Source organism: Anomalospiza imberbis, chromosome 6 (assembly GCF_031753505.1).
Source record: "Anomalospiza imberbis isolate Cuckoo-Finch-1a 21T00152 chromosome 6, ASM3175350v1, whole genome shotgun sequence".
NCBI classification, from domain to species: domain Eukaryota; kingdom Metazoa; phylum Chordata; class Aves; order Passeriformes; family Viduidae; genus Anomalospiza; species Anomalospiza imberbis.
In genome coordinates this window covers 3,552,477-3,579,037 of record NC_089686.1, presented here as the reverse complement: position 1 = coordinate 3,579,037, position 26,561 = coordinate 3,552,477, and the positions used below count along the sequence as shown (strand labels likewise).

The following is a 26,561-nucleotide window of genomic DNA, read 5'->3' as shown; positions in this document are numbered from 1 at the left end:
CCGATGCCCCCATGCCTGTGGCTCCCCCTAACCCCCGGTCCCCATCACTGCGATGTCACTGTCCCCGCAGTGTCCCTGTCTGCTGTCCCCGTGACCGTATCAGTGTGTCCCCATCTCCCATCCCTGTGATGTCACCATCCCTGCAGTTTCCCCTGCTCCCCTCCCAGCAATGTCCCCATTCCTGTGTCCTCGTCTCCCATCCTGTGTCCCCATCTCTGCAGGTGGTTGAATGGGTGGGTGTCCCAGCAGCTCTCACCTTGTCCCCCCCATCTGATGCTTTTCCCGAAGTGTTTCCTTTTAATTGATGTTATTTCTCCCCTTTTTTTCCTCTCCATGAGCAGACAGGCGGGAGCAAAGATGCCATCAAAGCAGAAGCCAATGCGGTACGGCCACACCGAGGGACACACTGATGTCTGCTTCGATGACACCGGCAGGTAACAGCCCCAAGAGAGGGATGAGCTTGTTCCTGTCTGATGCTTTCCCAGGAGTTGGGTATTAGGAAAAATTCCCTCTCTAAAAGGGTGGTCAGCCATTGGCACAGCTGTCCAGGGCAGCGATGGAGTCCCCATCCCTGGAGGATTTAAAAGCTGTGTGGATGTGGCACTTGGGGACACCGATTGGTGGTGACCTCGGCAGTGCTGGGGGAATGGTTGGACTGGATGCTCTTAGAGGGCTTTTTCAATCTGAATGAGTCTGTAAGTTTCTACATCAGCCACTGCTGTGTGAGATACTGGGATGGATTTATGGCCTGGCATAGTCCTAGAAATCCTTTGGGTGTTGCCTGTGCTGAGAACTGGCTGTGTGACATATTTAGGTGCTCTGAGTTTAGAAGTGATTGATTTAAATCTTAATGTAAGCATATATATATATCCTTAAATGCAAGCATATATATATCCTCATGTGTATATATATATAGTAAGTATTATATATATATATATAAATGCTATATGCACATTTTATGAGAGTGACTTCATGGATTTTAGCAGAAATCAGTGTAGTGTGGGAGTAAATACGTTTATGTATGCACTAAGAAATTAAAAATATAGTTGAAGGAATGCAATATTGGGATTGCTATATTTTCATCTCTTCCTTGTGCTAGGTCTTGAATGTATAAATACAAACTGTATATTTAATATTACCTTTTTATAGACTAAAAGGTAAACTAAAAAAACCCCAAGCCCTCTCAAAACAAACTCAGAGGATACACCTTATATATTGGTTATGGTTAAAGTCCATATTATTCTATTCCTTTCTTAAGCTCATTATCATTGCAAAGACAGTTCATAAGAGATGGTCTGGTAACAATCCCTTGAAACCAGCAAAAAGCCTTGTTTGGCATTCCAACCAAATGCTTAAAAAAAGGATGCAGATTCCTGGATGTTAACAAATCCTGTGTCTTTCCACAGCTGCATTGTGACTTGTGGCAGTGATGGAGATGTTAGGATTTGGGAAAACCTGGATGATGATGATCCAAAGTCCATTAATGTGGGAGAAAAGGCCTACTCGTGCGCTCTAAAGGTAGGGTTGTCAACACAGCTCCTCACAGTTGTGGATCTTCCTCCAGACTGTGGATCTGCCAGCTCAGGGATGCTGCCTCTGTGGGTAAAATTAAACAGGAATTACCTCTGACAACTCATTCTGCCCCAAACACAGTTGTAGAGGAATTATAGCTCACACTAAACTTTTGTAATGTTTTTCCCTCCTCTTCCTTCACGTTATGTTAATTTCTGACTTTGATCTCCTTTCTGAGGAAACAAACCCAGCAGATTAAGCTAATTATGCAGTGAACTTTTTAGGCTGTTTCAGTGTTTTCTCACCATGTGAGTTGCAAGAATTTTCCCAGCATAGGATGTGATCATCAAGAATTAGGAAGAAAGCCAAGAGGTTGTTTTATGTGGGCCTGTGTTAAAGTCCAAGGAGTTATAATCTGTATTAATCAAAACTTGCATCCACAAAGTGAGTCATGGTTTGGTAACACTTTTTTTTTTTAATAATTAGTTGATGTTTCACTCTCAAAATTGTTGTTTGGCCTAAAGATGCCTCTGACCCAGTGTCCCTGAAGTGAAAAGAGGATTTATATAATAGAAAATAATTATTTTTACTATGTATGTTCATGTATTTAGCTTGAGAATGGTCACATAATTTCCTTCGTGTCCAATTTTTTTATATTACATTAATCATAGTGGGTCTAAAATATTTCCTTTGTGGCAATTTTAGAAGACTTCCAGAAGCCTACCTCACTTCTACAAATACTGTGTATTTTACCTGGCAGTGATAAAGAGAAATTTTAAAACTGTTTTTCAGCTACAAGTTATTTTGTAGAGGAGTATGAAAGAGGAAACAAATGAGTATTAACATATTTGTGTTGCATTATAAGAATTATAATTTCAAATCTTATTCAGAATTACTGCCTTAATTGAATCCTCTTTCTTGTGTCCTTTTTAACATACCTCAGGTATCTATTCCTCAATACCTGTAAAATCTATTTTCATCATTGATTTTTAGGGTATTTTGCTGTAGATTTCCATCGCTTTTGTTATTGTTTCACAAACCAAGTGGGGTGACTTGAATGGGGGTCTCGTAGCAAACCAGTGGCAGAGCCAGAAATTGCTAAAGCTGTTAAAGAATAGATGAGGAAAATTCCTGGTAAAAATTTAAAAAGGTTCTCCTAGTTTTGAAGGATGTTTTATTTTTAAACAGTGGGAGACTTAAATGTCAGGAAATACTTTTTCAAAAATTAATCTTCATTAATGAAATGTCATGAGGGACCGTTCTGAGATGTTGATGTAATCTGGGTAATTAATCTCTTATTTTTTTAGGTTATTCACTATTGACTGCTGCTTCCTTCACCTTCAGGGTTTTTACTTCACCTTCAGGATTTTTTACCTTAACAAAAACCCCAACCACAATACTGCCTCCCCCCGAAAAAATACACACAATAAAAAAGAAAATAAGGCATTTCTTTATATTTATTTTAAAGTTTTACTGCTGTGTGAGGAATAGTATTGTCACTCAAAAAGATATTATTTTCCAAGAATGGGATAATTATTTATTTTGTTCTGCACTTTTTAAAATCTGGATAAATTTTTAATAAAGATCTGCCTTCTGTTTTCTGTAAAGAACTGAGCTATAGTTCATGAACTGCTCATCTTTTCCTGGTGGCATTTAACTGAGAATTCCAGTCCAAGGGTGCCCTCTCCTGATGCTGCAGCAGATGAATCTAAATAGCATGCAAGTTAGTTTGGTGAAAGTGATAAATTATTCAAGTTACTTTGCTTGTCTCTATTTTTGGGCAGGAAAAAAAAAAGTTCAAGAGTATTTCTCGTACTACTCTTACAGTCAGACCTTTTTGGAATAAAGTTAATCTGCCAAAATATTTGGGACATCAGAGCGGGATTTTTGTCTCTGTGGCACAAGTGTGTTTTAACTGACAGATTTTGTGGCTGATTTTGTTGTTCAGAAGGGAAGGCTGATCACAGCAGTCTCCAACAACACTGTCCAGATCCACACATTTCCTGAGGGAGCTCCGGATGGGATCCTCACTCGTTTCACCATGCCCGTCCACCACGTCACCTTTAGTCCTGATGGTACCAAAGTTGCTGCTGGATCCAGGTAATGTGTGAGGAAAAGCACTGCTGCCCTTCAGAATCTGGAAACTTCCTCACAGGCTGATTGTTATCAACGAGGTCATGAACCCACAAACCTCTGAGGGCTGGAAAATGCCTTCGAGGGGCTGGAGGGGAAGAAAGGAATGAAGAGGAGTTTAGGAAACAATGCTCTGGGAGATACTTGACCCACCAAGTAGTTTTATGTAGAAGTCTGGTGGTGTGAAATAATTTCTTTTCTTTAGGAGGCTTGAGTGTTTTCAGCTCTCAGTCTGAAGCACAAGTGTTCACCCTTATGGATGTCTCCTCTCATTGAGGAGACATTAAATTTTGTCACTGGGAGCTGAGGATGATGTCCCAGCTGCTCAGGATCATGGAGCTGCAGATGAATGTGCACATCTAAAAGTTAGATTGGTTCTGATTTGTGTGAGAGCTTTGAGTCATTCTCTGGCATAAGCATCACTGATCTGCCAAACGATAACAGATGACACTTTCAAGACTTGCCTGAGGGGAATTTAATATGTAGTTTAGTTCTTTTCTTAGGGCAGCACGTGTGCTTTTGCAGAATATACTCTAGTCCTTTAACAGAGGAGTTAAAATAGCCAACAGGCAGTGAGTTTTTCGTGGGTTTTTTTGGTGTATTTAAGGCTCAGGTGATTCTTAATTGCATCTGGTGAGCTTTTTGGGCAGTCATAGCTAATTCAAGCTGTCTGCTTGCCCCTCTTCTGGAATTTTGCTCCGCAGGGAAGATGGCAGAGATCTGCTTCCTGACTCCTCTAAGTGTGAACTGAACCAGAAAAGCATTTAGGATGAACATGCTGGACTGCGAACTCTGGCAGCAGCTCCACCAAAACTGGGAGGCTGGGCAGGAACCACTGTAATCTCCAAATCTGACAGGGATCATGGCACTGGGCCCTCTGCCAGTGCTTGTTTCTGAGAGAACAGCTCTGCCCCAGGATCCAGCTTTGATTAGAGAGATTAGGCAGACAGCAAACTCTTTGCTGTTTCTAAAACTTTTGTAACCCCCCCAGAACTCCTGCAGCCTGACTGGGGCTCCCACACTTTTAGGAGAAAGAGCTCACAAGACTGTCAGACCACCCCTCAGTGAGGTCTTTGTGTCACACTAAAGGAGAATGGTGAAAGCCATGAAGTGAAGGAGTGCAGCTGAGAAGAATTGCTTTTATTTATCCCAGATTTCTCCATTTTTACATGAAATCTTCAAACTTCAGTTGTATATAAATTTAACATCCACCTGGCTGCCAAAGTTACCATAAGCTACACGAAAAGGGTCAAAAGTAATGGTTAACCCTATAGAATTAGATCCTAAAATGAAATTTCTGAGGGTATTGCTATGAGGTTTGAGAGGGAGTGGTACTGGAAGTTTATTACAGGAGCTCTTTGTCTTTGGATTTAGGATTGGTGTTTTGAGTTAAACTGCAGCAATGGCTGAAATTTTGGAAGAAGGAATGAAATTGTTAAAATTCTCTTATTGTATCTGATGCACTAAATAGTCTTAAAAACCCTGTTAAAAAGTCACACAAAATAAACTACTTGCACCATCTTTTTTTTAAAGCTGCTTAGCCAAATAATTACGTAATGAATATTGGTCCCACTCAGTAGGTAATTCTTGTTAAATCATCAGCTCTCTGGTATCTGAGCAGAGATTTTTATTAGATCATGTAGAATATCATATTGAAGAGATATATGGTCTGTGTGTGCATAATATCTTCTTCAAAAAACAACCATATTTTATGAATTTTGACATGAACAAAAATAATTTTCTGATAAAAACAGTCTGGCCTGACTCCTATTGTAACAAGCCTCAAGATTCTCATTTTCCATTACATCATATAGTGTTGAGAGCTGTAACTTCCCCAAAAGATATTTAATGCCCAATTTTTATTGCCATAAAAACACAGTTTGTCATTGTTAATAGCAATGTTAACAATTTTATGTCATTGTGATCTGCAGTGACTTTATGATCAAAGTTGTGGAGGTGACTGATAGCAGCAAGCAGAAAACATTCCGAGGACACGATGCTCCTGTTTTAAGCCTGTCTTTTGACCCCAAGGATGTTTACCTGGTAAAAAAAAAAAAAAAGAAACTTTTCTTATTTTCTTTTTGCTTTGAATCTCATTTTCCTTTGGGGGAAAAAAAAATTAAAATTTTTTACCAAAAAAACCAACCAGTGATTGGGCAGATGAGACAATTTCATTTCATCTGACCTTGCTGGTGATGGAGTCTGTCACAACTTGTTGCATCCCAGGAGAACTCAGTCTTTGCTTTACTAATCAGTTACTGTCTATGCTCTTCTGGAATCTAATTTAGAGGAGAAAGGTGCCTGACTAAAGATATTTAATATTAATTTTGAGCCTCTTTTGCAAATAAATAGCTCACTTGAAGTATGAGGGTTTGTAATTACAGCAGCTTGGAGCTGAGTACAATTATCAAGATGACAGCATTGGAAAGTTTTAAATCTTAAAGTGGTTTAAACAGGGAGGCTTTCTTCTTAAAACTGCCTGTGTATCCTGTGTCTGTGGCATTGGTTATAGGGATTTTTCAATTTTGTAGCATTAATTTCTCCATGTCTTTAATTATTAATTTGTTTACTCCATTCTCTCACCGAGGCCTCGGCGAGCTGTGACGGTTCTGTCAGAGTCTGGAACATTGCAGATCAGGTAAAGGCTGCCCTTTCCATGTGAAATCTTTCCTAAGCAATCCAGGATTTCACAGACAGCAAGAAGAGCTGGACTGAAATAACCCTCCTGGAGTAGGATTTTCCTTTTGGGGATGAAATCTAGCTACACTTCACAGAATGCTTCTGGGAGAAATTCCAAAACCTGATTATGAAGTGTTGCCTGGGTAGCTGTGTTTTGCTCTTCCTGTCTGTGAAATCCCTGATTCCTTCCGTTCATCTCTCCTAATTGGCCAACACTGTAAGTGCCAAGGACAAAATGAGGATATCAACTGACATCAGGTTCCTCATTTCAGAAGTTCAGGACTGAGGAATTTTGATTATAATAAGCACTTTGTTAACTGTAGTAAACACATTTAGCCTCTGCTCCTAGAACTCTAAGGAACCTGAGAATTTCAGATGAAGGCTTTAACAAGGCAGTTCTGCATATGGATATGGCATTAGTTTTGCTAAATGCCACTGACTGGAATAAGAATCCCTGTGTAATTATTCCTGTAAGTACAGTTGAAAATATACCCCCCACACTTGTGGTTTGCTACTTTTTTAAGACACAAGCATAGTTGTGTGAAATCTCATGTTCCAGATTGACAGTGGCTGCCTTCTGGGGAAATTATATTGAGAATGTTCCAGGGTTGGGGGCAGTTTGATGCATGAATCTGTGCTGTGATTTGAGATCACAGCCGTTCATTCTTTATACAGCTGGGACCATATTCAGGCTGTGGTGTGTCACCTTGCTGCAGTTGATCTGGGTTTGACAAATGCTTTTTGGCTACATTTCTCTATAACCTAAGAATAGATGGGCTCATTTGTTCTGTACTTGGTTAAAAATACATGTTCTGTGATCTTATTTCTGTTACAAGTAGTTTTATTGTCATTAAAATAGTTTCAGGGCTACATTGACAAATTATTTTCAAGGCAGTATGTACTACTGTATTTTCATGAAAGAGATTATTTCAGTTGAGATATATTTCTTCTTTTTGGTTTTTTTTCCTCACCCATTTCCTTTAAGAATTTGTCCTAAACAGCAGATTTTTGCTGAGCTAAAAAGCTTTTTTTTTTAAATTTTGTTTTCAGACATGCACGACAAGCTGGCTGCTGCTGCAGAAATGTAATGATGTGATAAATGCTAAATCAATCTGCAGGCTTGCCTGGCAACCTGGCACTGGCAAGGTAAGTGGCATTCTTTTATCACATCTTAGTCCTTCTTTTGCCTCTGGGTTCAATGGTAGAATTCAGTCTGGGCAAGCCCAAATTGCACCTACTGGGAGGAAGGAAAATATTTGGGGTGAAGTTACCTTTGAGGAAACATAAAAAGCTGGAAATGGCTCCTTGTTTAAGCTCCAGACTGAGTTGGGCAGGAGTCCAGCTCTCAGCCCTAACCAGCATTGAACAAGGTGTGCTGAATAGGAAGGAACATTGTACACGAGGGAAGTAATCAAATTGTTCACAACAGAGCATCAAAGGAGTCCTGTCCTCCTCTGCTTGGAGTAAAGTTTGCCCTAGTCAGTAAATATTTCCTCAGTAAGTTGCTCCCTTTCTTTTCACCTGAAGATCAAAGTTGCAGCCAGGTGGGGTTGGTGTCTTCTCCCAGGTCACAAACATCGGGACAAGAGGAAGTCACCTCAGTTTGCATCAGGGGAGGTTTATGTTGGATATTAGGGAAAATTTCTTCACCAAAAGGGTTGTCAGACCTAGCACAGCTGCCCAGTGGCAGTGGTGGAGTTCACATCCCTGGAGGCATTTAAAATCTGTGTGGATGTGGCACCTGGGGACATGGGTTAGTGGTGAAGATGACAGTCAGGTTGATGGTTGGACTTGATGACCTTCGAGGGCTTTTCCAACCTAAGTGATTCCATGATTCTTCAAAATCCTTGGCTACTATGATAGTGTTATATATCAGTTTTCCACGGAAGAGTGAATGTCACCCTCAGTACAAATTGTTTCAATATCCATATTGGATAAAACCAAATACTTTCCATTTTTAGGCTAGTTCTTCACACACACGTGTATTCAAAATGTAAGCAGTTTTCTTGCTTCTCTTACAAAGCAAATGGTTAGATTCCTAACAAAAATAAATCCTAAAGAAATAACCAGCCAATAACATTAATGTAGTTTTATGGAAGATGAAATGAGCTGGTTTAGGAATCAGCTATTCAAATCAGATTTATTGAGAAATGGTAACCTGATCAAAAGGAGTTTGGGGAGGGAGGGTAAAGAATCACCTAAGCCTTGTACTCAGGGTATTGAAAACTATGTGTGTGTGTGTGTGTGTGTGTCATGGTTTTGATAAATAAGTACTTATAACCTTATGGTGCAGTTTTCTGCCAGAAGGGAATGAAGATTACAGTAAAAGGCATGTTTTGCTCTGTTGCCTGTGGAAAGCATTAAAGAACCTTGTAATTTAAATTACTTCAGCTTGCTCTCTCAGTTGGCATGGCTGGGATGTTAGAGAGCTGTTAAATCCTGAGGCAGTCACATCTGTGAGGCTTCTGAATGAAGGAAATGTGCTGCTTGAGTGTTCTGTTTGACAGGTAACTTGTCCTAAATGGTGTAATATTTTTCCTTTGAGCAGCTGCTTGCAGTTCCTGTAGGTAAAGTTGTTGAACTGTTCAGAAGAGAGACCTGGGATAGTCAATTTGATCTGTCAGATGCCTCCATCACACTGGTAGGTGCAGAAACCAGGGGCTTGTTAAATACTCTGTAATTTAAATGTCATTCTGCTAGAAATTGTCTTCTGCACAGTACCTCTCCCTGGCCCCCCTCTCTTGGTAATGATTGTTCACATCTTCTGTTTAATTTGTGATCCTGTTGCTTTCTGTTGGAAAACAGGGCAGAGACACCTTCATGTGGCTCTGATTCCCCTCCTTCATTTATAGAAACCCACCAGGTCTCTAAAGTCTCCTGGTGACTCACCCACTGCAGCTGAAGAACATCTGTTTTCACAAATTGCTCTAAATACTGAGCTTTTTAGAGAAAATGTCAGGAGTATTATTTCTGTATGGAGCAGAGATGTCAGTTGTTCAATTTCTGTTTTATTGAGCTGAAATTTAGTAGACCTGACTGTGCCACCTTCTTTCTTTTGGCCTCACTATGTACTTGGGAGTTTTTGGGTAGAAGAGAATCACCTTCTAGTGTTATTAAGATGCCGAACACACAACCTTGGATTTTAATTTAGGGGACTGTATGAAGTTGAAAATAAATAAAGCAATGGTTAATGCTGAGTTTTTTACAAAATACACTCTGCTTCTTTCTGCATGTCTAGAATTGGCTTTTGTTTGGCCTCATGGCACTGTTTAATGACAGAAGATACATATTCTGAAACAAAAATAGGTGTGTTATCTTAGAGTGTTTTTTTTAAAGCAATCATTTTTATAATAGTTTTTAAAGAAAAAGGGGGTTTTACATAACCCCAGCCCATATACAGAAGGCTGGATATGGTCTGCTAAAGATGATTATTTATTTTGTTTATTCCAGAACATCTGTCTGTTTTAAGCTCCAGGATAGGAATACTATGCATGCATTGGTTACTTCTTATTATAATTAGTTTAATTTTTCTCCTTAGCCCTTGAATGTTGTGGTCTGGTCTCCTTGTGGGCAGTTCCTGGCAGCTGGAAGTGTGGATGGGAATTTAGTGGTGTGGAATGTGGAAACCCAGCAGTGCATAGAGAGGTAATCAGTGTTGTTCCATAAATCCCCAAGTTCATCTCTTTTTCTCAAAATAAAATTTTATAGTCTTTTCTGTAAAACTTTTTTGTGCAAATGTAGAACTCTTGCCTCTTGAAAAGCCCTGATGAGATTTACAGGGTTTTTTGGTTTAACCTGTCAGGCACCTTAGGGAAGGGACTTAAATGTGGATTTTGTTCAAATCCCAGAATCTGTTTTCCTGTGTATATCTGTTATTATTTTTGAAACTGATGATTGAAACTGATTTTTGAAACTGATGATTGATTAAAGGATAGCTTTGATTGAAACAAAATTTCCTCTCATCCCAGACCCCAGTAACATGTTTTCTAGAGGGAGAGGGAAACACAGGTCCATCAGTCAGCCATTCTCACCTGTAGGCCAAAAAGGACAGACTGGCAAATTGCAATTTGGTTAATTAAAGTTCTTAAAAAACCCTAAATATCCCCCCAGTTAAAATCAAAGGTATTATTAAATGAGGTAGAGAAGAAGAGAATTGTCTAAATATTCTGTGTAAGAAACATGATTATAACTGCAATCTCTATGTTAAGAATTATAGACAGATTATATAAATAATTAATGGGATGATTTTTGTAAGGATAAAGGGTGGAAAAGATAGAGGAATAATTTACCAGTTTATTCAAGAGAAACAAATAATGTTCTTTCTATAACTGGATGGTTCTGGAATAAATGAGTGCTGAGAAGTTCCTTTGTCTTCTGAATGTGTATCCGGAAGCTGTTGTTTTAAGAATATGATTCTGATTGATTTTTAAACCTTAAATTATTTTCTTCATAGAAAAGGAAGACTTGCTCTATTTTTATAGCAGCTGTTTACTCTGAAGGTGACCTATTAATTATCTTATTATGTGTAATATCACTTTCTTGTACTGAATGAAAATTACCACTTTTTGCAATAACTCTTGGAGGGGAAGGTTCTGCCCTGAGGAGCTTACTAAAATCCATTATTTTCATGTTCTTTTTTAGGATGAAGCATGAGAAAAAATACTCAATTTGTGGACTGGCATGGCACCCTAAATATAAGCAAATTGCTTACACAGACAGTGAAGGAAATCTGGGGCTGTTGGAAAATATTGGTGATGTAGAGAAGCCAAGTGACAAGGTGCTCAGTACCAATGACTTCTTGAATGAATATCATTATTTAGGTTATGTGGAACACTCTGTTTTGTGCTTTACAAGTTCCCTCTTGTGGGTTAGTTTATTTCTTGAGTTCCATGTCCAAAGGAAGTTCTGTGCTGATGGCTGATCTGGTTGTAGGTTGCCAGTGCAGTGGCCAAAGACTACAACGATCTGTTTGATGGAGATGATGATGATTATTTAAATGGGGATATGATTGAACCACCCTCTTCCCCAAAAACTGGAGATAATGAGGATGATGCTGATGACCTTATGCAACCCCCAGGCCATATGAGACGGGCAGTAATTGAAGATGATGATGAAAACTCACTAGGTACACAATTAACTGATTTTCCAGAGCTCTTTTACTGGGATGATCTTTTAGCATCCCCTACTCAGATATATTCTGCTTTGTTTTTCCAGAGAAATCTTGACTGTTTTAAATTTTTTTAACCTATATTCTGTCATAATACTGTGTGTGAGAGATTTTTTATTTTTTTTAACTTCTAGATATTGGGTTGATAAAAGCTAGTTCTGGTCTTCTTCCGAAGGAGGATGATGGTGATGATCAGACTGGTGGCTTTTCAGCTTTGCCACCATCATCTACACAACAGCCTTTCTATGATGGGCCAATGCCAACCCCCAGGCAAAAGCCCTTCCAGTCTGGCTCCACTCCTGTGCATCTGATGCATCGATTCATGGTAAATCTGTGTGGTTATTTAGATTTAGATGCTGGTTATTTAGATTTAAAGTATCAATTTTGTATTTAATATTGTCCATTTCATGTTGTGTTTTAATCTAATACAATACTTATTAATACTTTACAGTGTGAAGCTAAGTAATGGAAAGTAGCTTTATTTTCGTGCAAGGACTCCATAATGTTTGGGTTTACGTTTCAGTTGCTTTAGAAATAAATACTTTGCTTTAAGACAAAATCAAGCTATGCAGTTTGTACCCATGCTACTCAATTCTAGAAAATTCATTTTAAAATTAGCTTTATGTCAGAACTGTGGATAATTTTGTGCTGTTAATACTTGTATGTTAAACATTCACTATTTCCTTCTATCTGCAAGTTCTTTACACTTAATTTGGTAAGGAGAAAGATGGTTGAGCAGTGACAGTGAAACTACTTTCTCCCTAATTCAGCTGTTTTAGGAACCACAAGTCCTAGTCCTGATTACACAGGTCTTCAGTCTTTATCCAGCCTGCCACCCAGTCTGGTTTCAGATAAAATAATTACAGCAGGCTGGTTCAGGGCAGTATATCTGATGGATTTAGCACATTTGACTTGATGGGTTTTTTGGGTGTGTGTGGTTCCTTTTGCCAGGTGTGGAATTCAGTTGGAATCATTCGCTGCTACAACGACGAGCAGGACAACGCCATAGACATCGAGTTCCACGACACCTCTGTGCATCATGCCACTCACCTCCCCAACTCTCTGGGCCACACCATGGCTGACCTCTCCACTGAAGCCATTCTGCTGGCCTGTGAGAGTACAGAGGAACTTGCAAGGTAAGTCATGGCCTTGCTCTGCAAAACCCATGATAGGGAGATGCTTTTAACTTGTTTCAAATATTTTGGCTTTTGTTTTCAGCTTCTATTGATTCTGAGCTTTTTGGCTTTTGATCATGCTTTTTATTTATGGGTGTGTTGGTTTGAAAAGACAGGTGTCTGCTAAGGAAGGCAGGAGCCTCCCCTGAAATGGAAAATGTAAACCCTCTGATTTATTATAATTTTGAAATCAAAAGCTCTCAGGCAAAAATATGGGAATAGGAATAACAGTTATTTACTAGGAAAACTAAAAATACAAATGCAATAGTACAAACAAAAAACCAAACCAAAACAAAACAGCACTGCCAGAGTCAGAGCAGGCCCTGGCAGCCTGTGGGTCAGGGGGGTGGCAGCAGTCCCATCCCATGGTGGCTCAGCCCTCCTGCAGTGCCAGCTGTGCTTCTGCTGGAGCAGGGATCCTGCACAAGGCTGGAGTTTTCCTCTGAAGCTCCAGGGCTGCTGGAGATGGGCCTGGGCTTCCTCTGGGAATGCAGTGGGGAAGAAAGCTGCTCCTCTGGGAATGCAGTGGGCAAAGGCTGCTGTGGTGTTCCAAGGTCAGATTGTATCCAGGTAGGAATGCTTGGCTCCTCCCCTGGGCGGAGCCTCTCCCCATGGGATGATGGAATTTTCTCAGCCATGCAGGGACACTCACTGGCCCATGAACAGAAGATAATTAATAATTAATGGCCCGTGACCAGAAGAGATCTCCTGGAGGGAGGGTTGGTTGTGGAAGAGATAAGGAAGAAACTGCCCAGTGAACAGAGGATAACTGCCCCACCTTTAACAGATGGTACTTGAGTACACACTCAGCTAAACCTGAGACAGTGGGACCACTCTCGAGGAGGATTTTAGCTTCCACCTACTTGAAGACTTCATGAGTATTGAAAAATGTAATTTGTTTCTTAAGAATTTCTTCTTAATTCCTTTTTCAAATGTATGTATACTGGAAACTTCACACAATGCAGGCTCAAAGGAAATTGTAAACATGGACAACAATTTTTCAGTCTGCTCAGATCAAAGATCAGTCATAAGGGTTCAGCTGTTTCTTTTCACACTAAGGAGATGTTTGGAGTTACCCATAAGAATTTCAAGTTTGAGGAACACAAGTTTATGAAAACCATAGAAAGATTTAAGCGGCTGGGCCAGCTAAACTCTGTTCTTGCATTTAAGAGCAATTTCAACAGTATTTTATTGTTTGTTTCTGTGGAAATATCTTGAAGAAAGAGCTTTCTTCTTATTTTCACACATACAGCCTTGTGGTAAATTGGAAAACATCCTTTAAAAGTATTATTTGTTATATATTGATTGTCTGATTTTGAAAGTGTCAGTGGAAATGCGCAACCTCTCAAAAGGCACAATGTCTGTGGATTAGTCATAGGCAGTTTTCAATTATTAAGAACTGAAGTTTCTAATATTTTTTCCCTTTGAAAGATAGCATAACATGACTGACTTCTAATGAGGGCTGATATTCAGGGTGCCAAGGAGGACATTTACCTGCTTCCATCTAAAAAAATCTCCCCTCAGCCCTTTCGACTCTCTCTGCTTCAGGTTTTAGATCTTTAAATCTACAGTGCTGGAGGTCAAACTGGCTCTTCAGTTTTTGAATAATAAGAGCAGCACCTTTGCAAATGACCACTTGAAATTTGTAGTGCCACCTGTAGTTCCATCAGAGATCTCTGACAAAAATTTATTATACTGGTGTATTTTCAGATATTGTATTTACTTCATGTTGAGGTGTTTGTTGGTTCTTGGTCTCTGCCTTAGCAAGCTCCACTGCATCCATTTTGGCTCCTGGGATGCCAACAAGGAGTGGACTGTGGATATGCCAAAGGATGAAGAGATTGAGGCCATCTGTCTAGGCCAGCGCTGGGCTGCCTGTGCCACCACTGCCCTGCTGGTCCGTGTGTTCACAGTTGGAGGAGTCCAGAAAGAGATCTTCAGTCTCCCAGGCCCAGTGGTGTCCATGGCAGGACATGGGGAGCAGCTGATGGTTGTTTATCACAGAGGTAGTTTTCTCCCTTTTGGTTTTTTTTTTTTGAACTTGGATTGTTTTCAATCCTCACCTCTCACTGGCTTCACACACTGGTTAATTTGTTTGTAATCACCAGAGAGTGTTTTCTTCTTCTTTTCTTCATGATACTTATGCTTCTACTCTTCTGGGTGATGCTTTTTCAAGTACATCCATCACAACCCGTGGACCTGTGACTTCTGACAGCAGAGCCTGTGTTTGATATTGGCATGCTGAGATTAAACTGTAGGGAAGGGGAGAACTTTGCAACAGCGAAATTAATTTATTAAATTTGGGTTTCAAATGTGCCAGAAGGAATTACTACAGGAAATTAAGGAAGTTGTTATGCACATCTCTTGTGTCCAAAATATCAAATAACTGTGTGTCTGACAGTGGTATCCATGGGTAACGCTGCATTAGAATTATTTTTTGAATCAAAACTTATTCAGCCAATTCTTCTGTTTTCTAACACAGTCATTGAACAACTTCTTCCTAGGTACTGGGTTTGATGGGGACCAGTGCCTTGGGGTACAGCTGATGGAGCTAGGAATGAAGAAAAGACAAATTTTGCATGGAGACCCTCTTTCTCTGTCAAGGAAATCCTATTTGGTGTGGGTTGGATTCTCTGCAGAAGGTATGGAACACCTGCATGAGTGCTGTTGAGAAATACTGACACTGCTGGGGGGATCACAGGAAAGCTGGAGAGGGACTTTGGACAAGACAAGGGAAAATGGCTTCAAACTGCCAGAGGTCAGGGATGGATGGGAGATTGGGAAGGAATTCCTGGCTGGGAGGGTGGGCAGGCCCTGGCACAGGGTGCCCAGAGAAGCTGTGGCTGCCCCTGGATCCCTGGAAGTGTCCAAGGCCAGGTTGGACAGGGCTTGGAGCAGCCTGGGACAGTGGAAGGTGTCCCTGCCCAAGGCAGGGCATGGAACAAGATGATTTTTAACATCCCTCCCAACCCAAACCATCCTGTTGTTTTATGGAGAGGTTTGGCTAATTAATGACCTTTCAGTAATGTACATCTTGGGACTTGGACGTTTTTTTCCAATCTCCTCAACAATAAACAAAATTCTGTTTTTCTATTCTTTCAATATATTTGTCAGAAATCTTTAATATTTTCCCATGTAGATGTTATCAGAATTTGTTCTCCTGATTGCTTTTCCTGCTCATCCAAAAGAAATAAACTGTGTTAATGAACCATAAGAGCACCCAACCCCCTAAAGTTGGTAGCTTGGGAGGACCTTTTATAATAAACATAAAAAGTAATTGTATAATAGCTGATTTCCTTTGGGAATCTGCCCAAGCAGTATAAATTTGATTTCTCCATAAAATGTTTTAATTTTGAACTTGTCAGTTGACCAGCAGTGGTGCTGGCTGACAGAAGGTGGCGCATCTTTCCAAGGAAACTGCCTTTCCTAAACTGATTTGTGCTGTGTCTGGGAGAGAGGATGCCTATCTGAAATATGTAAACCATCGTTTCCCAGCTGTATCCACCACTCCCATCTTGCTGGGCTGTAATTTGCTGCCTGACAGAGGAAATGCTCTCATTTATTACAAACAGGTACCCCTTGTTACGTGGATTCCGAGGGAATCGTGCGGATGCTGAACCGAGGGCTGGGGAACACTTGGATTCCAGTGTGCAACACCAGAGAGCATTGCAAAGGGAAATATGATCATTACTGGGTCGTTGGCATCCATGAAAATCCCCAGCAGCTCAGGTCAGATAATTCACAAGGAAACAATTTGTTTGTCTTGCTTTTCAATCCTAGAGAATCCTTTTTCAATCCCTTTTTACAAAGAGAAACTGCAAACTTCAGCTGGTGCTGACACAGGTGCCTGGTAAATATGCACAGCAAATGGTAACTCCCCAAACAGAATTCTGCAGGGAGGATTCTTTATTAAACTGGCTTTGAGTAACTCATTAGAGTTCTCTAATTTATAACTGATTAATTGGCTCAGAGGTGTGTGTGCACTTTATTGACACATTCATAAAACTGCATTTTGCTAGAGAAACTTTCTAAAGTTAGGGTGGCTGTTAGAAATCTACTTCTGCTTTTGATGGCTTTGGTGGTTTTTTCTTTTTATTTTTTTCCCAAGATTTTGGGGTTCTTGGTGTCTTTCCCCCTCCCCCCTTTTGTTTTCCCCTTTTTTGACCTTGAAAATAATCCAATCATATAACTCATCTACATCATCAGACAGATAAAGCAGAGCTGTCTGTTATTACATTAGTATTTAAACTGTGGCCTTGAAGAACCATTTTGGATGTAAAATTGCTGAAATATTCAGCTGAAAGCTAACCATTTCTTTTTAAAATGTTTTACTGGTGTGTCTGTAAAACTGTTTCTCTTTAGTGTGACACGTATGCTGGACGTTTTGTTGCTAAGCTTCATTTGTAACAGTTTTTATTCTGTGGTCTGTGACCTTTTCCTGCCAGGGCAGAATCCATCAGCTCACCTATTACACTGAAATTTAGACTCTGTTACTTTAGTAATTATGGACAAATGTAGAGTTTGGTGAGAGACTGAATTTTATTTAAACTTAGGTGGCATTCTTCATAATACTTGGCTTTTTTGGAATAAAGGAAATAATTTGATACCTCTGTTAAAATGTCACTTCCCTGTCTGTTTCTCCCTCCAAATCATTATGTTGACCTCCAGAAAATTCACCAAAAATGTGCAGGCCACATCACATTGATAAGATGGTCAGCTGTGGGTCTCTCATCCTGAGTTTTTCCTTCTACTCCAAGAAGGAGAGTGCTGCTCTCTGAATTGTTTAGAATATTTTACTCAAAGCCAGCAGCATAATGAAGATAAGGAGGGGGAGGGTTGTTGTAGAAACACCACATGCCTTAATTAAGAGATAGCCAGAACACTGATGCTTCCTGTTCTTTTTTTTTTCAAGTCTCTGAAACAGCAGCTTAGAAACCCAGATGTTTTTGTCAGTGCTGCATTGGTGCTGCAGGAAACACTGCTCTTCCCCAGTCAATGGTTTGCTTAAGTGATTGTTAGCAGAAATTACTCCTTTAAATATAATGAAGCAATGAGTCTGTGCCTTCAGTTGTTCAGTGGTTTCTGATTTTAATAGATTGCATTTACTCTTTGTAACAGCTGTTAAATCAAACATTCTGTGAGATCAAGATCAGAGTGGGTACGTGCCACATTTGGAGTTTAAAGTGTGAACAAGAGCAGCGTGTGCCTTGCTGGTTTTGAACTCTTTTTTTGCTTGCCATGTAAAGATAACCCTTTATCATGCAATCCTACACATTGCTGTATTTAAGCCAGTCATTTAACTGCTACTTTCCAAAGGACAAATCCTCTTAAAGTATCTAGCTGCTTAGGAGACCTGGTTTGGGTGTGGAACATCTGGTGAGTGTGGGTGTGTTTTGTTTCCTGTGCACAGGTGTATCCCTTGCAAAGGAGCCCGCTTCCCTCCCACCCTGCCACGACCTGCTGTAGCAATCCTGCCTTTCAAACTTCCTTATTGTCAAGTTGAAACAGAGAAGGGACAGATGGAGGTATGGAATGGTGTGGAGTCCACAGCTGGGAGGCTCAGTGAGTGGGGATTATACCAGACCCCTATTAACCACCTCTGCTGTGAAAGAGGACAGGGCAAACCCTCAGTAAAACATGTGGCCAAGGGGGTTATTTGGGTTCAATGTTTTGTGGAGCTTCTCTGGTTTGGTTCACAACTGTTCCTAGAAGAGCACAAAACAAAACTGGCAGAGCTGATGCAAAGTTGTATTTACACATGATCTGTTTCTGACCAGTGAAGTCTTTCGCTGTCTTGTTTTTTTTAGTGGGTTGTGATACCAGATTTGGGGATTCCAGTCAAGATGCCCTTGAATATGTCTGGGTTTTACTATTTCAGGCATAAGAAAATTTCTGAAAGACGTACTAAGTGTCCAAATTCATAATCACTGAAAACACGGGTCTTCTGGCTTGGCTTATTTAGAGGCCGATTAAAGCAAGATGTGTCCGTAGACAACTAGAAAAATAACTCTCTTTATTCTTCAATTTTTATTGGTTTAAGTCTTTCAAACTTGTGATGCTCAGCTGTAATGCACAAAAGAGAAATGAACATACAATTCTAACCTCAGCCTTTGAACAGTTTAATACTATTGGAAATTTATTCTCTTTGATAGAAGTGTAGATAAAAAGTTTCAATAGTAAACACCCTGACATTTTTAATGAATTCTCCTCCTTTTGGTTAAGTGTTTTCTCCTTTGTCCAATAAAGTATGCTTGCCATTCCTCCCTCTACCCAAAATAATGGGACGAGAATGCCAGGAAGTGTTGATTTGGCTTGAGGGAATATGTGTAGGTAAAGAAAAGTTATTCTAACACATCTGATGAAAACATACTGGTTTTGAATAAGTTTACAATCATTTTGAACAAGGCTAGCCTAGTCTAATAGCCATACTTGCATTTTAGTTTTTGTTTGTGTCTCTCAGGTAAACTCCTAAGTTTGCAGAGTTATTCTGGAGCACTTCCAGTTTGCTGTGGAACAGCACATAAAATAACTTGTTCTAGAATTGTCTATCCTGATAGTATGCTGGTGAACATGTGGGTTTCATCCTGCTGCAAGCCTGCCATATAAATGGAATTCAGCATCTATGGCAACTGTTTGGATCAGTTTGTATGAGTGTGGCTGTTACCCATCTTTTCCTTGGTAGGCATTGACATGAAGGAGAATTGTCTACCCCTCACCCTCATTATCACAGGAAAGGAATGTTTAAGAATAAGTGGATAAAATACATTGTAAATTACTAGGCATTATGCTGTGGACTGTTTTATCCCCTCTGAATTCCAACACTCATCCTTCTCCCTTTTTTCAGGAGCAGTACTGGCGTTCTGTTTTATTTCACAGCCACGTGGATTACTTGTCAAAAAATGGCTACGAATTTGATGAAAATGCTAAAAATCAGGCAGTGAAAGAACAGCAGGAACTTCTAATGAAGCTGTTTGCTGTAAGTACAAGTACATAATAGAAAGAATCCCTGAGATTTGTCCCTGAGACTGGAGATGCTAAGGGCCAGGTTGGATGAGGTTTAGAGCAAGCTGGGGTAGTGGAAGGTGTCCCTGTTCATGGCAGGGGGGTGGAATGAGATGAGCTTTAAGGTCCCTTTCAACCCAAACCATTTTATGATTCTATAACTTATTTGTAGATGGCATCTGATGTAAATGCTGACGTGATTCCTCTTATTGGGAGTCTGGCTAGTGATTGGCAATCCAGCTAGTTCAGACTGATGAAAGGTGGGCTGCGGGTAATCTTGTTTATCAGTGTGAAAGGTGGGGGGAAGAAGGAAATAAAAAAGCTTTTTCTTTGATCTGTAGCTCACAGTTGTTTGTGTCTTGTCTTTATTCCTTCACTCCACCAAGACCACGATATCCTACTCCTGGAGTCTTGAGGGAGCTGTGGAATTGAGGTGTGTGACTCCTCGGGCTTCTTCTCTTGCAGCTTTCCTGCAAGCTGGAGCGTGAGTCGCGCTGCGTGGAGCTCGCTGACCTCATGACCCACAGCGTGCTGAACCTGGCCATCAAATACGCCTCCCGCTCCCGCAGGCTGAACTTAGCCCAGCTCCTCAGTGAGGTGGCTGTGGAAAAAGCCTCAGAGCTGGCAGCAGCACAGGAAGATGAGGAGGAGGAAGAGGATTTCCGAAAGCATTCAAGCGCTGGGTAACGCGAATTTCCGTGGCTGAAAAACTGGGATGGTTTTTGCTGCTCTGGTAAAGTTTTGATGCACTTCTGTGGCCCACTGTTTGCAGGGTATTTGTGGGTGAAGTGACAGCTCGAGTTGCTCTGCTTGGGAATGATACTTGTGAAATGACACATCCTTGTTGGTGTCTTCTGAGGACTCATGAGTCCCAGGATACCAGCACAGAGGGAAATATCTGCACTCCTCACTTCCTGTGTGCCTGTGTCCAGCAGCCTCAGAGGCAAAGCAGGCTCAATGCTAAGTTGCTCTGGCTGGAATTTTCTCTTCCCACATTTCCCTAGCTTTGGTTGACTCCCACCTATTTTTTTCCCCCTCTTTGTCTCAGTCTCTCAATCTTGATTCATTCCACACCTGTCTTAAAATCCTATCTTTCTCCACCTATCCCTTTTTTCCAATATCCCATCTCAGTTTATTTTATTTGGTCTTATTCTCTCCTACTTAATCCCAGCTCTTCAAAGCTATGGAACATATTACAGGTTGGCTTTGCATTCTTTTTCTCTTTGTGCTATCAATTTTCCTCTCCTACCTGCATCTGCTTTGTATAACACGACGAGGCAAAAGGTGTGTGTTTGTGTTTTGGTGGGGTTTTTTAATTGTTGTGGGGTTGTTTTTGAACATATTTAAATTTATAATAATAATATATATTTATATTCATTGAAGCAATGTCTTCCTATAGCAATTTTATGTATGAAGTTTGGGACTTATTTAAGCAAAAGGAAGTGATACGTCTCTGAATTTATCTGTACCTTTCCCTTGTTCTTCTGTGTTAAACTGCACAGTCAAAACTAATTTCTAAATATTCTGGCTTGTTCTTCTGGATGCTGTGTGGAAGCTGTAATCCCATGTCTACAACTTCACCCACTCTGAGGGTTAAAATCCATCACAAACATTATGTTGTTCTTAGTGCCAGAGTAATCTAATACTGATTGTTTTGCTTGAAAGAAATGGGCCTTTTGTTTATGTATATTATACAGATTTTGGTAATTGGCAAATTTGAGGGCGAAAATGCAAGAATTGTACATCTGACTGTATAGGGAATTTAGAGAATAATCTGATTAAATGTTAATATTTGATGCCTTCAGTATGAAATTATATATCCATGTTTTATATATATATACACATATACATATATATTATATATGTGTATATATTTGAAATACATATATACAGTATATATGAATATACTGTGTGTATATTCCTGGATGCAGAAAAGTAATCTTATGATACTGGAGGTATATGTGTTTACATGGAGATTAGAGAAGATCTTTAATATTTGCGTTTATATTTGTTGCAAAGTGTTCTGGCAGTAAAGTTATGGAGTGGTTAATGAACCTTTAATCATCACAGTTTAATCAAGGTATAATGCACATAAATGCCAAATGTTATTGTTCTTATTGCCTAAATTAGGTAAGTGAGCTTGCTATCTGTTGTTTCAGTTTTCCTTCTGAACTTGGTGACCACTTCCTTTCTGCCGAATTCCTTCCTTTAGTTCCAGCAGCTCTGCCACCAAGTGGGGTCAGCTGCCAGGCAGGAATGTTCAGCAGGACCAAGAAGTGGAAGATGCTGGAGAAACTGATGCCTGTGAGGAAGCAGAAGAAACCCCAGAAGTGCATAAAGAGAGTAAGAAAACTGTGTTTTCTGAATAGACTGGGAGTTATCCAGATAGCTTTTGCAGACTTAATAAGTGGAATAAGGAATTACGTGGCTCCATATTCCAGCCTTTGCCTGCAGTCACTGCAGAGAAATAAGTTCACAGTGTGTCATCTGCTGTGTCACAGCTGTGTGTGCTTTGTGCTCAGTATCCATTAGAGGGGCCCTGGGGGACTTTTTCCTGTTGCCTGATTTTATCCCTAAAGGACTGGCTCACCTTCTAATCAGTTACTTTGATTTCAGCTCTAATCTTGCAGGAGGTGGATTGATAGATGAGTAGTTTGGGCACACATTAAGGAATAAGCTTAAGGTTTAAGAAATAAATTTACAACTCTAAATCTAGGTAGAGGTGATGGATGGTTTTGTAAAAGTGTTTGTACTCTCTGATAATTTTACTGTAATGGAGTCACAGAATGGTTTGGGTTGGAAGGGACCTTAAAGATTATCCAGTTGCAGCCCTGCTGCCAAGGGCAGGGACAACTTCCACTAGACCAGGTCGCTCAAGCCCCATCCTTCCTTATTGTCTGTTTGTTTTGATTTTTTTTTTAAAGAATTTTTGCTACGGTATTTTATTGTATCTAAATATGTTCTCCCTTCCTTTTTCAGAAGAGCCAGATTGTTTCTCCAAAGGTGTCACTTCAGTAGAGGTGACTACTCCAAAGCCTGGTGAGTAAATAATTTATTCCAGGATAAAAGGATGACACCTTTGTCGTTCTTCACAATTCTGCTCCTGTTTTTTTTCCTTTGTTCTGTCATTGCCACTTCAATTTAGTGCATAACAGTGTTGTCAAATGGTAAATTCATGGAATCATGGCATGGCTTTGATTGGAAGGGACCTTAAAGCTCATCTCATTCCAACCCCCTGCCATGGGCAGGGACACCTTCCACTAGCCCAGCTTGCTCCATGCCCCGTCCAACCTGGCCTGGTCACACAGATTGTTTTTTAAGAGGTTCCCTGTTCCTGTCTTCACTTCCTAATGATGTTCCATAACACTGGTCTGATTGCCTCAGCTGTGCCAAGTGCTGAATCAGTGCCTGCCTGGCATGCCTGCCATGAAGGCATTCTTTGGGACAAGGGAGAAATGAGCACAGTGATCAATGGATTTGTTTCACTACTCCCAGGCACATTTATTACTTGCAAGGCAGAGTGAGAAATCCTGAGGTAGAACTGTGAGCGTGGGCAGGCAGGGGCAGAATGTGACCTCCAGCAACCTGCCAACCCTTGAGCAAGAATAATAGGAGTGGAAACGGATTTGGGAGTGGAGGAAGTACTGGGTCTTCCTCTGGGTTTGTATTTTAAGCTGTTGGTCCCGTGTGGCATTTCTGATAGCTAAGAATAGCTGAGCATGTACAGCATAACCTTCATGGGCTTATTAAAGTGTCTTTCTACTCCTCTAAAATGTGCACATTGCCTCAAAGATTTGGATATATGTGTGAGTGCACACATTTTTACATTCTTTTTTCTCTCCTCTGAAATAGCTCTGGTTGCATCCAGCAGCAGAGGACGAGTGAATCCATTTAAGGTAAGAATTTTGCAGCTGGGTCGATTGTGATGCTCTGAAAATCACAGCAGATTCTGTCTGGAGTTTCCAATATAACTGATACCTTGGAGGGGAACATGTCAGAAAAGAAATAAAACGCCTATTTATTTGTTTTGCTAGGTGTCATCCAGCAAAAAGGACCCAGTGGTCCCCTCAGGAAATGTTTTAGACAATATGACCAAATACTCAAAGAAAACATCTTTGTCTGGCAGTCGAGCTGTAGACAAGCAGAACCTGTCAGTTATAAAGCCTCTGACTCCCAAACCCAAGACCAAGCAGGTAATGTTTGTAGTCTTTCTTTCATCATTTCAGTGAGGAAAGAACAAAAAATGGAATTTTACCAGCTTTTATTAAGTATGAAACCCTGTGAGTAAAGCAGCTTAGATGGCAGAATTCATTTAAGCATAGTGCAAAGACTATGACTGCACATAAAACAGCAGGGAAAAAATCAATTGTAGAAATTAGTTTCTGTACTGAGCTTTGTGCTTTTATTTTAAATGAGGTAAACATCTGTTGGGCTGAAATTGGATGGACTAGATACTCTATTAATGCAAGTGATTGTTATGTCTTTAGGAAAGGCTTGTGGTTTGCTAGGCTGCATGGTACATGTTGTCTGAGAGTGAAGTGATTTTACTTTTTTCTTTCTTATTCTCCATTTCTGTAGGCTTCAGCAGCCTCCTTCTTCCAGCCTCGCACACCTGCAACTAATCCTGGTGAAAAAACAGTGGAAGAAAGAGAAGAAAAAGCGGGAAATGAGTCCCAAGAAGCCAAAGTCACTGCACAGGAAAACACTGAAAACAGAAGGTGAGAGACACTTGCTTCTCAATGTCATATTCCAATTTTGATAGAAATACAAGTCCAAAATCTGTTTTATTTCTGAAGATGTTGGGCTGGCCAAAGAAATATAACACGAAGATTCAAGTTTAGCTCAGAAGTTGTCACATTCGTGAACCCACCTGAAAAATGTGGGAGGGAATAAAAAATAAGCAGTTCAAAATAAAATTTTGGGGCTCTAAGCAACAATTTTTGCCTTGATGTTGCTTGTAAGGACCTTTGATAAATGAAACTATGCTGCTGTGCCAGTTCCAAGTATAGGAAATAGTGAAAGCTTCAACAACTCTAAAAAATCTCGAAATCTCAAAGCAAAGGGTCTTATGTGAAAGAGTAAAAGCTTTATTTTGGTGGTTTTTTTTTTTAAAGAGAAGTTCAACAAAATCTCCAATCACCTGAGGAGCTCATCTCTTGCTAGCTAAGGCTCTAATCTGTCTTATTCCTGGGAAGCAGATGTATTTCCTAAGAATCCCAATCCTCACGAAACCTGCATTATTACAATCATGTTTCATTTAGGCTTCATTTAGCTGAGGAAGATGAAGGTAATTATCACTCATTTGGACTGGCATTCTTTCAGTTCACCTTTACAGACGACGTTCTACAACAAGTGGCAAGGAGGGCTGTGAGAAGGATGAGCTGAGCTAATGAATAATGTGCTCTGTTTTTAGCTTGATGGGACCCTGTCAGAAAGGAAGAGAACCATTATGCTTTGTCATCCTAAAACTGGAATGTTAATCTCCATATATATATATATATCACAGTTTTAATAAAAATGCTTGACTTGGTCTTGCCTTGTCAGCATGCTCTCAGAGCATCCTGCAGTGGGAGAGAGGAGGCTGCTGCCCTGAGAGGTCTTCTGAGAGCAAAAATACCCAGTTAGGTGCTGCTCAGAAATGTTGCTGTGGGAGGATATGGTTTTCCAATAATCTTCTTAACCAGACAATTTTTGTGTGCTTGCTTTAGACCAAAGACAGGTTTCCAGATGTGGCTAGAAGAGAACAGAGCAAACATTTTGACAGATAATCCCGATCTGAATGAAGCAGAAGTAATAAAAGAAGGAATGAGTCGATTTAGAATGCTGACATCAGAGGAAAGGGTGGTAAGAAAATATTCTCTAATTCTATGGGTTTGATAATTTTTTTTCTCTCCAGTGAATCCCTGCGTTATTTTCAGTTAGGATTTTTTTTTTCTGGAAATTCCACTCTTATCCATCTTTATGGATTTCAATTTTGAATTGTGCCATGATCTATGACATATAATTTATGAAAATATAAACTGAATTATAAACAATATCAGAAAACAGCTTTTCCAAAGTGAGGCTTGTGAGAGGAATGTAATCAATGAACAAATAACAAAAGGAATTAGTTTAAAGTCACATAGCCAGGCTTAATTCACTGGGGATTAAATTTGTTCTCATTTAACTTGTTGGGTCTTTTGGGTTTCTCATTTCTCCAGAAAGACAATTAAGAGCTTCTGTTTCATATGCAGTTTCAAAAGAAATCCAGTTTTGAAGGAGAATGTTGTTAGAAGAAAGGAAAGTGAGGAAATAATTCTTTACTTAATCCCAATTAGTTCTTACTTAATCCTGATTAGTCCTTCACAGGAATTATTTCAGTACCTTAAAATCAGAGTAATAATGTGTATAAAACAAAGCGGTGAGTTTTGTGGCCTAATTTGTAGTTTTCTGTTCTCCTTCAAAGGTGTGGACTGAGAAAGCAAGAGGAGGAAGAGGCATTGACTCAGCAGAAGACAAAAAGCGGAAGCGTCCCACAGCTGAGGAAGATGAAGTGAAAAAGAGCCAGGAGCAGAAATCTGAGGACACAAATGTATCCAAGAAATCCAAGCCTTTAGACCCATCCACAAACAACAGATTGTCAGCTTTTGCCTTCAAGCAGAGCTAGTTGAAGTGGTGCCTTCTCAGTGTCTGTGTTCTGAAAGAATTCGTGGAAGAAATTCCTCTGTGTCGAGGAATTGGCTGCCATGCTTGAAGAGCACTGGCAAAAAGAGTGCCTGGCTCCAAATAGTCTGTTAGAAAGTGGTTTATTATCAATTTTTTGAGAAGAATGTTGAATCCCCTCCCACAGTCTTTTACAAGTTCCTGCTCGTGGGCCTGTTCCCTGCCAGCACAGCCTGAGCAGAGCTGTGTAG

The 26,561-nt window shown here is 40.1% G+C and overlaps 1 protein-coding gene across 2 annotated transcripts; it reads left to right on the top strand.

The window, feature by feature from the left end:
• The first annotated feature begins 332 nt into the window (after window positions 1–332).
• WDHD1 (WD repeat and HMG-box DNA binding protein 1) lies at window positions 333–26,390 on the top strand. 2 transcript variants are annotated; one of them, XM_068192076.1, is made up of 25 exons: window positions 333–434; window positions 1,407–1,518; window positions 3,461–3,545; window positions 5,594–5,688; window positions 6,233–6,283; window positions 7,375–7,470; window positions 8,873–8,965; window positions 9,863–9,969; window positions 10,966–11,101; window positions 11,257–11,449; window positions 11,626–11,816; window positions 12,443–12,627; window positions 14,431–14,672; window positions 15,171–15,308; window positions 16,239–16,395; window positions 18,077–18,191; window positions 19,511–19,642; window positions 20,134–20,351; window positions 21,881–22,011; window positions 22,648–22,707; window positions 23,521–23,564; window positions 23,703–23,861; window positions 24,247–24,386; window positions 25,377–25,512; window positions 26,114–26,390. In XM_068192076.1, exons 1-25 carry the CDS (start codon window positions 334–336, stop codon window positions 26,312–26,314), a joined length of 3,318 nt encoding a protein of 1,105 aa, XP_068048177.1. In that variant the 5' UTR covers window position 333; the 3' UTR covers window positions 26,315–26,390. The 2 variants fall into 2 exon arrangements, with proteins under 2 accessions (XP_068048177.1, XP_068048176.1); XM_068192075.1 differs by having other exon boundaries at window positions 3,461–3,612; window positions 5,577–5,688.
• Window positions 26,391–26,561: the final 171 nt, after the last annotated feature.

What these genes read in the sequence shown, in the direction of transcription:
- WDHD1 (XM_068192075.1), top strand. Translation starts at nt 334, where the DNA reads ATGAGCAGACAGGCGGGAGCAAAGATGCCATCAAAGCAGAAGCCAATG. An exon ending in TGATGATGAAAACTCACTAG is followed by an intron (nt 11,450 to 11,625) that starts GTACACAATTAA and finishes TTTAACTTCTAG; the next exon opens with ATATTGGGTTGATAAAAGCT. An exon ending in GGTGACTACTCCAAAGCCTG is followed by an intron (nt 22,708 to 23,520) that starts GTGAGTAAATAA and finishes CCTCTGAAATAG; the next exon opens with CTCTGGTTGCATCCAGCAGC.